This window comes from Populus euphratica, unplaced genomic scaffold, assembly GCF_000495115.2.
Source record: "Populus euphratica unplaced genomic scaffold, PopEup_1.0 scaffold226.1, whole genome shotgun sequence".
Taxonomy (NCBI): domain Eukaryota; kingdom Viridiplantae; phylum Streptophyta; class Magnoliopsida; order Malpighiales; family Salicaceae; genus Populus; species Populus euphratica.
The window spans coordinates 522,724-535,094 of record NW_011499967.1 but is presented as its reverse complement, the minus strand read 5'-3'; the positions used below and the strand labels follow the sequence as shown (position 1 = coordinate 535,094).

Sequence of the window (12,371 nt, the reverse complement as noted above, 5' to 3'; positions counted from 1 at the left end):
AATATAGAGGTATGTAGCTAAACAGTGATATATCGTATAGGTTAAACTTTTAATTTGAGATTTGACTGATTTCATTTTAGTCTTTATTATTCCTATTACTTTTAATTGTATCCATAATTGCCTCTCAAACTTATAATTTCATGTAATTTCACCATTGTCAAACTCAATTATTAGCCCTAAAGTTTAGCGTCACTTTCATCTTGGTCCTTGGTTTCTAATATATGCACTTGGACCCTTACTTAACCATCAAAATTTTAATTTTTTTTAATTTAGCCCTTGATTTTGTTACACGCCTATTTCAATCTGATTCTTAGTTTTGAATTTATTCAATCTTCAATCTGATTCTTAGTTTTGAATTTATTAAATCAAGTCCCTAATTACCCATCAAACTTCAATATTTATACAATTAAACTCCTGATTTAATCAAATTAACTCTTTAAGATTGCAATTCAACCTCTAGACTTTAATTTCTTCTAATTAAATCTTAAATTAACTTCAAAAATTAATTTTCCTTACAATTAAGTCTTTCAAAAATTCTCATTGAGCCATTACCCATTCACATTTGTATTTGTTTACCCAAAATAAAAATATTTTCATTAATATAGCTTTTTTTTTATTCAGAATTAGATTGCTAATTTTATACGTTTTGATCCTCTAACATTTTCACTTGTCACTTTTAGCGTTCACCACTAATTGTGACAATCTTCTAGCTTTTATAATGTATATCCTTTTATATTTTGAATTTCTTTTCCTATTTCTTTTTTTTTTCATTTTTTTTTGTTCAGCCAAAAAAACAAAAACTTAATCTTTTTACTATGTGGTGTCAATTTTGTCTGTACTATAAAAACAATTGAGCATCAAATTGATAAGATCTGTACTTTATTTCAATAATTTCGAGCAAAGTCTAATGTGGGGTATTTTTCTTGGGGGGTGTACTTGTGGAAGGAGTCGATCGATTACTTAACGCTGTCCCTTATGAAGTGAGAGGTCGTGGAAGAAATGGTTTGCATTTTCAATCATGCACATAAATATAAATATTCTAAGTATTTTTGCATGCCCTGTGGTCTTTTCCTTCCATGCATCGCCTGTAACCAGAGGAAAAATACAAGGGTCAAGTTGCAGATGCACGCTTGCAACAAGAACGTGTAGCCATGGATGCCCACATATTAAAATATTTGTGTAAACTCGTTTCATATTCATGAATTCATCTACATAGAGGAATCGAATAGATGAATTTGGGAATGGACATTAACCCAGCCATTTTTTTCTTAGTATTATCGTCTTGTCATCATTATTTTCTAATTATGATCTAAAAACATGAATCAAATTTGTATTTTTTGCACATACAGTGTCATTATCTACGCACATAAATCATCTATTGGTGAATTATCAATCATCAGTGGTCCTTTTCTATCCATTAATTGAGCTCTACTAATTAACTGAATCTAGCTAATGCATGTCAGAGGATGCATTAATTATCTACAGCAAATCATCTACATATATAACAATAATAATAATAATGAATCATGAATCATCCACAGCAAATTTAGAACTACTGTTGCAGACAACAAAACCTTAACTCATGCCATCCGTCAATGCAATTTTTCTCCTTTTTTATAAATAAAATGTATTTTCTTTTTAAGGATTACGTTACATGCAACAACCATAAAACAAATTTTAGGTTATATTTGGTAAAAACTATTTTTTTTAATCTAAAACTGTTAAGATAGATTTACAAAATGTTTATCAAATGCACTTTAAATTCAAAGAAAAACTTTAGTAAAAACATTGTCATCAAAATAGAATCTTAACCTTTGACACAATTTTAACCTTATAGAGTTTATTTAAAATTTACTAAAGTCTATTAATTAAATCTAAAACACAAAATAAAACCCTAAACAAAATCAAACTAAAAATAAAACTCAATTTTTTTTATCAAAATATGAAGAAATAAAGAAATGAACATTAAAAAACATTTAACATAAACTCAATAACGTAAATTTCAAATTAGATCACTTATCGACAAATCAAGAATACATATATTTTTAAAAACATGTAATAATTAATAATCCTGCATTTATATACTTTAATTATTACTCAAAAATTATAATTTAATTAAAATAATTTTTAATTTAAAATTAAAATTTTAAAATTAAATTCTACTGAAAATATATTATTGATACAAAATAACCACAATTTTATACTTTATTTCAATAATTTCGAGCAAAGTCGGGTTTGTTTTTTGGGATGTACTCGTGAAAGGAGTCGATCGATTACTTAACGCTGTCCCGTATGAAGTGAGAGCTCGAGGAAGAAATGGTTTGCATCTTCAATCATGCACAAAAATATAAATATTCTAACTATTTTTGCATGTCCCGTGGTCTTTTCCTTCCATGCATAGCCTGTAACCAGAGGAAAAATACAAGGGCAAGTTGCCGATGCACGCTTGCAACAAGAACGTGTAGCCATGGATGCCCACATATTAAAATATTTGTGTAAACTCATTTTATATTCATAAATTCATCCATATAGATGAATATTCGAATATTAATTCTATCCTCTGCCCCTTTTTCTATAAATTTGGGAATGAATATTTTGAGAAATTTAATCTAGATTAAGTTTAAATTAATGAAGCATGGAAAATATGATCACACTAGGCCCATTATTGATCATATCAAAATACAATGGACGAGGAAAACTTATACAAACAACACTAATTACTAATGTCTTAGCCCAACCATCTTTTCCTTGCTATTTTCTAATTGTTTGACGGCTTCATATAAAAAATATTCAAGATCTAACTAGAATATTACTAAAAAAAAAAGACAATCATATTATCATTATATATATATAATTGGTTTTTAATTAAGATTAAATTTTTTAAAATTAAACTTTAAATACCAAAATAAATTACTAAAAAACACACAGTTAGTTCACACTATTATATAATTTCATAAACAATTCTAGCTACAGTTAAAAGCTAACAATTCTCTTATATATATATATATATAAAAGAGGGCCAAGAAAAAGCTCAAAACTGCATGTCTAGGTTTAATTTTTTTTAATATTTTAAAAAAATAGATGATAAAGTAATATATCACTTGTAAACTCAAATTTCAGCTATCATTATGTTAACCAGAAAGTTGAGGCAACATTTTTATTGGATTAAAGAATTTAAGTTATATCAATCCAAAAATACCTTACATTACTCTTGAAATATCTATAAATAAATCTATCAACTCAAAATACCTAGAAAATAATCCAAAATCTAAAATCAAATTGATTTAAACTTATTTTTTTCAATTTAGATCTATTTTTTCAGGTAATATTAAAATATCAAGCAATCACTATTAAGCTTCTTTTATTTCATGTAACTTGTTGACACAAAAAAAATTTATTTTAATGGTTGAAAATGACAAGAACGGTAACTTTTCTTTTATCATTGGAATCTAATAACCCATCATTCTCTTCTATTTATTTAGGATTTGAAAAATAATATAAATAAATTTTTATATTATAATTAATTTTTTTTTTTTATAAATTTTTATATTATAATTAATTTTTTTAAAAAAAATAAAGGGATCTAAATTGTATAAATTATATTATTTTAAAATTTTAAGCATTTAAGTGTATTTTTTCTTAAATCTATAGCTAGCCATCCATATTTAATATCTTTTTTTTTTCTTATGCATCTTCCAATTCCAATGTCACATTAGATCAGAAACAATACCAGCTACAGTTAAAAGCCAGCACGTTCTAGTTTCTTACTCGATAAAGAGAGACCTTGTACTTTGGAATTGGCCAGTCCAAATAAGGTTAAGGCCTAGACAATAGATGTTCAATGCTACACCACTTGTTGAAAAAATTACCAGTTTCTCGAATCCTGAGATTGAATGACAGCAGCTAAACATGCACCTTGAAAGACACAATTTGCCATTCCCCACACCCATATCGAATGAAAAAAAAAACAAATTCCTATACAGATTTGGTGCCTTGCTTCTTTTTTCGCTTTTTTTTTAATTATTATTAATATAAGTACCTATAACAGCTTAGAGACATTTTGATTTATTTTATGAATTTTAAAATTAATAATGATATAAATTTTTAATAATTTTAAAATTTATGAAATTTAAACGGATAATTTCTAAAAAAAAATATATAAACTCTACGGGGTTATATTATTTTAAGTTAAATAATATTATTTTTTAAAATAAAAGGTTAAACTGGATTTTAATTGATTTTTTGAGGTTTGTTCAATCAACTCTTACTTATTTTATTTTTTTTCTAGGCTGGATCTTATATGGAAAAAGCGTACTCTGAATATCACTCACCTTTGGGCTTTATTAGCCTTATATTAAGCCCAGAGTAAGGCCCATATTTTTTTTATTTTAGTTTGTTCAATGTCGCAAATTGCCTATGAACAGATTCACTTAGAATCCAAGCTTGGGCCTTACACAGTCCACTACAGCTTAAGCCCAATATAAGCCTTTAAGTTTTATTTTCATTTTTTCTTAGGAAGGTTGGTTTTTTTTTCACATTGAGGTGCATTGTATCTTTAATAGAAATAATCCTCTTTAGTTACATAAAAATAAAAGAATTAAAGTTACAAAAAAAAATTTTGCATAGAATATTTCAAGGATGGAAAACACTGTGTGAAATAGTTTTTTACATAGAAAAAAATTACAATATTTAATAAACAATGATGTGAAAAACATAATATTAATAAATTGATTATGATTATGATGAACTAGTATTAGTAATTATGATAATAATATTATGATAAAGGTGGGGCTAAAAACAAAAACAATAATAATAATTAAATATTGGTTGTAGAGTGGTGGTTGTGATAATAACAATAACAACATAAATAATAATAATGATGATGATACGAAGTGGTGATTGTTGGTGGTTGTGATAATAACAATAACAACATCAATAATAATGGTGATATGAAGTGGTGATTGTAAAAAAAAAATAATAGTTAAAATTATTGAAAGATATTATTATTTATAAAATTTTAGAATTAAAAATATCTTTTAATAAATGAATTGACCTGCAACATTTGACCAAGTTTTTTTTTTAAAAAATCAAACACAACAAATACCTTCTAAAACTTAAATATATTTACATAAAACTCTTCAACATTAAAGATAAGTTTTTTCCTTTATACCAAATATTTTATATGAAAGAGTATGCATTTTCATGGATTGCTAAAACAAAAAAGCAGAAAAATATTTTTTTTTCTTAAAAATAATAGGCAAGTCTTGACTCTTCTAATTGCAAAGTGAGTTGTAACTGAAAAGAAATAACAATGAAGATCCCATAAACACAATGTCCAAAATACCTTTCACATTGCAAAATAAAAAACAAATCCTAACATAACCAATCAAAAATCCCAAAATCCACAAGGGTAATTTAGTCAATAAACAAAAACCACATATGAAGGTAGTTATATTCTTGTTCCCTTCTCAATTAAGGAATCTCTTTATAGCACAAACACATCACCTTGAACCACTTCATGTCCTTCTTGGATTAAAATTCAAGAACAAGAAGCAAGAATTCAGAGAGAAAGATAATGGGAGATTGCAGGCCATTAGGGTTTTTGTTAGGACTTCCTTTTTCCTTGCTTGCATTGATCTTGGCCCTTGTTGGTGCAGTAATATGGCTCATTGGGTGAGGCCATTTATTTCTTTTTGCTTTTCTTAATTCTCTTGCTAAAACATAAGAATTTGAAGAATTCTTGGGGAGGGTGTCTGTGTGTGAACATAAGAATTTGAAGAATTCTTGGGGAGAGTGTGTGAGCATATATTGATTTCATATAATATAATGTGATAATTAAAAAAAATAGGGTGGTTTGACTTAATGATTGATTAACCCATATCATAATATTACATATCTTGATAATCTATGTAGTTTTTTCTTCTATAATTCTATTTTCTAATAAATAATTCTTTAGTTGATTGACTAAATTACGTTTTTCTTTTTTTAAAAAATTGTTTTGTGATGGAACGCAGGACTACATTGAGCTGCTTGTGCCCATGTTGTGTGTGTTGTGCTGCCCTAGCCAATTTGGCCATGGATGTTGTGCAGCTTCCTGTTAGAATACTTAGATGGTTCATTGATGAGATCCCTTGTTGATACTGCCGATGATCTCTATGATCTCAGCTTGTTTGTTGATTGCACGTTCCCTCAATAATCTTCTGCGATTGGATTTTTTTGGTAATTTTTTTATGGCCTTGAAAACAATGATACTTGTAACAAGAGATGCCCAAACTTTGTAATCCTCTAGTGTTGTGAGAAATTTTTTGAAAAATAACATCTCAATGTCTTCTTGGCATTATTTATGAGAAAAAAAAATCCTAACTACATTGCTAGACAATAAAACGAGAAAGGAAGGGATAAGATATTGGAATGTAATATTATTTCTTTTTTAATAAAGTAATGAGTTTTAATGTAATATTTAGAACTAATTATTGTGTGTTTGAGAATATGGTATAATTTAATATATTTTTTTTATGAGAGACATGAAAAATTAAAAAAAAAACATGTAAAACTTATTTCTTATAGTGGTGTTTTGTGGATTAAATGGATTGTATATGCAAAAATTATCACACATAATTACACAATATTCTTAAACATATCCTAACCCACTTAGATTGTATTTTAAAAAATTAGGTAAAAGTTACTTGTGTCAAGGTTAACCTAATCAAAATTGATTTGATTTTTTGAGAAAAAAATTATTTTTTAAAATAATATTATTTTAATTTAAAAAAATCTTGAAAGAATATTGTTTTGAATTAATTCAGGTTAATCCATTTAATTTATTAACTAAGCTATGAACAGGCAACAATTTGGGACTGGCTTAATGAATTCAGTATTCTCAGCTTCCATGCATCTCTCCCCTACCCGAATTTTGCTGGATTATGACGAAGGAACTTTGAACTGATGGAATATGAGTTTCCTTAGAACGTAACTCTGAACTAACATAACCCTTCAATGCTCCTCAATCAATATCGAATTCAAAATGGTTATGGCATCTAATCTGAAACATTGACAGAAGATCAATGTTTCTTCTTCTTAATTCCTTAAAGATAACCCTTATCTGAATTAAGATGAATTTAAAATCACGTCAACTTTTCCAATGTGCATGTTCTCCTTATGATGTTGAACACCCTCTATCAGTTTTCTTCCTTTCAAAATTAACCAGAGTTTGCAGGCAACCTTGCTTTCTTACATTTTCACACATTTTTATAAATGAAATCAGTCAATTAGATTAAGCCCAACAACTAAGTTAACTCAACTGGTAAGTGTTCCTTGTGTTATCATTTTGGATTTGAATATAAAAAGAAGATTGCTAGGAAAAAGAAATACTCAATCTTGATATTTGGAAGCTAAATCCCAGCATGACTATACATATATATATACACACACAGATAACCATGGGCCATAGTCTAAAGGTTATGCCAATTAGATCAACTAGGTTACCAGTGCCCAGATTGGAAGTCCTGTAAGAAAAAGTAAATGACAATCTTTAAATAATACGCTGTCCCTTCAAACTCTATTTCATTCTTTATTTCACATTCTGGAAAATATTCGGATCAAAAGGTTGATCTCACAAGTTGATCTTATAATTTAAAAAAAGAATTAAAATAACATTGTTTTTTATTAAAATAAGTTGTTTTTGAGAAAAAATCAATTGAATAAGAGCAAAGTTTTGATCCGTCCAATTGAATCAATATATCATTTTTTTTTTCAACTCAGACTAGTCCTAATCTTAAATTAGCTGTGTCCGAGTCGAGCAACGATGTCAATTTCGATTTTATAACTATGCTTTAATGGAAATAAATTACAGAACCCACTTGTGCTTACACAGTTTAGCTCCTAATCTGCTGCCAAAAGATGAGCCCACAACCCACTTGGCGAAAGAAAGGGGGAAAGGACTTGTAGATGCTCTAATGGTTGGATAGACTTGGCAATTTTAGGACACATCAAATTCAACACCTCTTTGTTCACACTTTACAGTGATTACAGTAATTTGCAAGTAAACTAGAAGAAGTTAAAAAGACAGTGGAGTCATTTCTGGAACCTTCTACATGTTTCTCGAATCATCAAAGACAAAAACTCCACAAACATGAAACTTCCATCATCACCTAACCAAAAAACCAAAGCAAGCAACCTTTTCTACTATTTTTTTTCAAGAAGAAAAAAAAAGGTGAGCAAAGAGAAGAAAAGAAAGAGGGGGAAAGAGGAGGAGGAGGTAGCCGCAACACCATGGGGGTGGATTACTACAAGATATTACAAGTTGATAAGACTGCAAAAGATGATGATTTGAAGAAGGCTTATAGGAAATTAGCAATGAAATGGCATCCTGATAAAAACCCAAATAACAAGAAAGAAGCTGAAGCCAAGTTCAAGAAAATTTCTGAAGCTTATGAGGTATGTACCTGCCATTTAACACTTCAAGATTAAATTTTGTGATCTGGGTTTGCTGTAAGATTGGATAATCTTAATGAAATTTGTGGTTTTTGTTCGTGTTTAGAGAAAAAGAAATCTTTTTTTGGGGGATTTTGTGGTTAAAATTCTGGGACTTGTTGTTTGTTGTTGTTGTATTTTTTTCTTTTTTTTACTGCTATGATGAGGAATTATCTGTTTGTTATCTGAAAATATATGAATTTGATGGCTTCTGTTCATGTTAGATGAAATAAAGTTTCTATCTTTATTGGGATTTAATGGCTAAATTACCGGGATTTGTAGTTTATTTTGTTAATTACTGTTATGATGAGGAATCCTCTGTTTCCTATCTGAAGATATGTGAATTTGATTGATTTTGTTCATGTTAGATGGAAAGGGGTTCTTTTTTGTTGGGATTTGTAGTTTATTGTGTTTGTTACTGTTTTCATGAGGAATTCTCTGGCTCTTAATGAGTCAAATGACTTTTTAATTTTGTTTATCAACATAGAAACTTTGTTGCGTTAACTCTATGTTTCAGTCTTTAATGGCATAAGGAATTTTCTGTAGAACTGGATTTGATAGTCCTTTGATGGGTTTTGTGTTGAAATTCTATGTTTTGGATGCAGGTTCTCAGTGATCCACAGAAAAAAGCAGTATATGACCAATATGGTGAAGAGGGTCTAAAGGGGCAAGTACCACCGCCTGGTGCTGGTGGTGCTGGTCCAGGTGGAGCTTCATTCTTCTCCACGGGAGATGGGCCAACGACATTTCAGTTCAATCCTCGGAATGCTGATGACATTTTTACTGAATTTTTCGGGTTTTCAAGTCCATTTGGAGGGAGTCCATTTGGAGGGATGGGAGGTGGTGGTGGAGGCATGAGACGGACAAGGTTCCAAGGTGGGATATTCGGCGATGATATCTTTAGTTCTTACAGTGAAGGGGGCGGAGGGTCGATGCATCAGGGTTCTAGAAAAGCTCCTCCAATTGAGAAGAAGCTGCCTTGTAGTCTTGAAGAGCTTTATAAAGGGGCTACCAAAAGAATGAAGATTTCTAGAGATATCGCTGATGCAAGTGGGTAAGTATTGAGAACTTTGTTTTAGTATGTTAAGTAACTACTGTTCTGATTGTATGCTTCTGAAGGATAGCTCTTGTATAACTTCTCTCTGAATTTATCTGACATCAACTTCTTCCTGTTTGATTTTCAACTGACCATTACCTAATAGAGCCAGATCTAACAATAAATGCTTTTATTTCTTGCGATTTCACATGCTGCTTATGCTTGTACATGGTGTTGCTTGCCAGATCATTTTACAATCTAGTAAAATCCTTCAAAGCTTTTTGGATGAATTTTTTGGCGCTTAGCATTAGTTGTTAAGACAATTTCACTGACTTTTACTTCCATCCTTCGCAGCAGGACCATGCAAGTTGAGGAGATTCTAACCATTGACATAAAACCTGGTTGGAAGAAAGGCACGAAGATTACCTTCCCTGAGAAAGGGAATGAACAGCCAAATATTGTTCCAGCTGATCTAGTCTTCATTATTGATGAAAAATCCCACCCTGTATTCGCTCGTGATGGGAACGACTTGGTTGTCATACAGAAGATTTCTTTAGCTGAAGCCTTGACAGGTTACACTGTCCATCTCACAGCCTTAGATGGAAGGAACTTGACCATTCCAGTCAACACTCTGATTCATCCAAACTATGAGGAGGTTGTCCCAAGGGAAGGGATGCCAATCCAAAAGGACCCAACAAAGAGAGGAAATCTGAGGATCAAGTTCAACATCAAGTTTCCATCAAGGTTAACTGCAGAGCAGAAGGCAGGAATCAAAAGACTCTTGGGTCCTTGAGATCATCAATGCCAGCATTTAATACACTACACCTCCACAGAAATGGAGAAGTTTTGTGAATACAAATTAGAAAGATTGTAGTAGTTGTATTGTTTCTTCTGAATCCACAACTTGTTATATATGTAATCACTTTTGAGAGTTTTTGTAGCAAGTATGCCATCTTTCTAAGGCATTGATGTGCGAAATTTTAAGATAATAAGCTTCTCTATTACAGTTGCAATAAAAACTGGCTCCAGTCGATTGATGGTGAATCCTTGTTTTTTTTTCTAGTTCTGAACACTGAATACAACCAAACTGTATGCGAAGATGGTAATGCAAGTGGATAACTACAAGAACAAGACATGGTTATTGGATAGCAATCCTAGAGGTGAAGGCTTGAGGTACACGGAAAAGCTCCTACGATTATTTGAGCATGACATTGTCAGGTATTCCTAGTTATAGATAGCAAGATCTGTCTCGATTAGTTTTCTCTCAAGTTCAAGCAGAGCTCTGAGGTTTGGAGCTAGAGTTTGGTGCTCATAACTGCCTCTCCTGTCAACACACTGAGAGAGATAAGACTAGCATGTGTAATCCTAACATCAATCACCATTAAAAAAATGCAGGTGCTCGTGGAATCACTTGGACTAAGCAAATCATCTTACAAAAAATAAAACAATTATTATCATAATCTCAACCAGTACTTAAATTTCATGTAAACCAAACCCACACACCAACCTTGCTTTGGGAGGATCTGAATCCCACCGATGACATTGATATTATCATTAATATTTAACAAATTCAAAGAAATATTATCATTGAGAATTTAAACAGTTTCAGAAAATGATGTGATCCATTCCAACCATCAGAAGGTTCTACTGAGCGAAGGGATGCCGATCCCAAGTGATCCAACAAAGAGAGGAAATTTGAGAATCAAGTTTGACATCAGGTTTCCATTCAGGGTTACTGCAGAGCAGAAGGAATCAATCAAGAGACTCGTTGGTCCTTGAGATCTTCATCTCCTTTGAGAAGGACTGGTGCCCTCTTGCTACAATCTGTGATACATGACTCTATGGTATTAGTGTTTGATAAGTACAGTTGTGACATCTTTCTAAGATATGATTAGTGCATGGTTTTGCCAACTTCTTAATTGTGGTTTCAATGCAATTTGATTTCCCTTGTTTGCTCTTGAATCCTTCCTAGCAAAAGGATTTAGCTTGGAGGGGAAAACAATTTCTCACTTCTAAATGATAGTTATTAAACCTGATCTAGAGTCTAGCCTTGTTCAGAATTTAAATTATTGAATTATTGAATCAACTTGGATTTCTCATTTATTCTAAACAAATCAGGTCAATTAAATTACAGGTCAACGTGCAAATGTACTAGAAATATAATCAAATCAATGTCAAAATAATTTGAAATAAAACTCGGTTTGGGTTAGATTTCGTATCAACCCTTCAGACCAGGTGGGATTTAATAACTATACGGGAAACATTAATCACTTTCAGGATTTCCAAATTTCCATTACAAACCTCATGAGTGAATTAAACTATAAAGCACAGTTACTGATTCCTCTAAAGATCTTTCAAATGGTTACTTCTCCGGTCACAGAAATCACAAGATGAGATTATGTCCCCATTTTGCTTTTCATATCTGCCCTGATTCCACCCTACTTCATGACCCTTGGAGCTACAAAAGCTGTTGTTTGATGTAACCATGGAATCACGGGAACTGTTTCTGCTTTGAAAAAATCATTAGCGACACATCTAAATAAAGACAGTCTTCTCAGCGAAAATTTATCTCTTAAATTATTCAAGACAAAAAAATAATAATAAATTAAAGATGAAAAAACATATTTAATGAAAGAGATAGAAATATAGAATAGATTTGTTTTTTAGTTAGTTTAAAAAAAAAAATTGTTTTCAAAACACGTATATTTCCTTTATCCTTATTATCTCTCTTTGTATTTTAATTTCAAGGAAGTAACTAAATACTATTTTAAATACCTTTATTATACATCAACTTTCTTTTTCATCTAAAATCCAACTGTTCAAATCGTGCGCCGTGTGAAACGCGGATCATCGTCGTTCTTAA

At 30.7% G+C, this 12,371-nt stretch overlaps 1 protein-coding gene and 1 long non-coding RNA gene across 3 annotated transcripts; both read left to right on the top strand.

The window, feature by feature from the left end:
• Positions 1–5,506: 5,506 nt before the first annotated feature.
• Positions 5,507–6,337, top strand: LOC105139036 (uncharacterized). The gene is made up of 2 exons (XR_844909.1): positions 5,507–5,673; positions 6,015–6,337. It is a non-coding gene; the product is annotated as an uncharacterized LOC105139036 (long non-coding RNA).
• A 1,660-nt stretch (positions 6,338–7,997) lies between these two features.
• Positions 7,998–10,552, top strand: LOC105139034 (dnaJ homolog subfamily B member 4-like). 2 transcript variants are annotated; one of them, XM_011045333.1, is made up of 3 exons: positions 7,998–8,436; positions 9,078–9,526; positions 9,866–10,552. In XM_011045333.1, the coding sequence occupies exons 1-3, from the start codon at positions 8,272–8,274 to the stop codon at positions 10,299–10,301; spliced, it is 1,050 nt and encodes a 349-aa protein (XP_011043635.1). In that variant the 5' UTR covers positions 7,998–8,271; the 3' UTR covers positions 10,302–10,552. The 2 variants fall into 2 exon arrangements, with proteins under 2 accessions (XP_011043635.1, XP_011043634.1); XM_011045332.1 differs by having other exon boundaries at positions 8,009–8,436; positions 9,863–10,552.
• Positions 10,553–12,371: the final 1,819 nt, after the last annotated feature.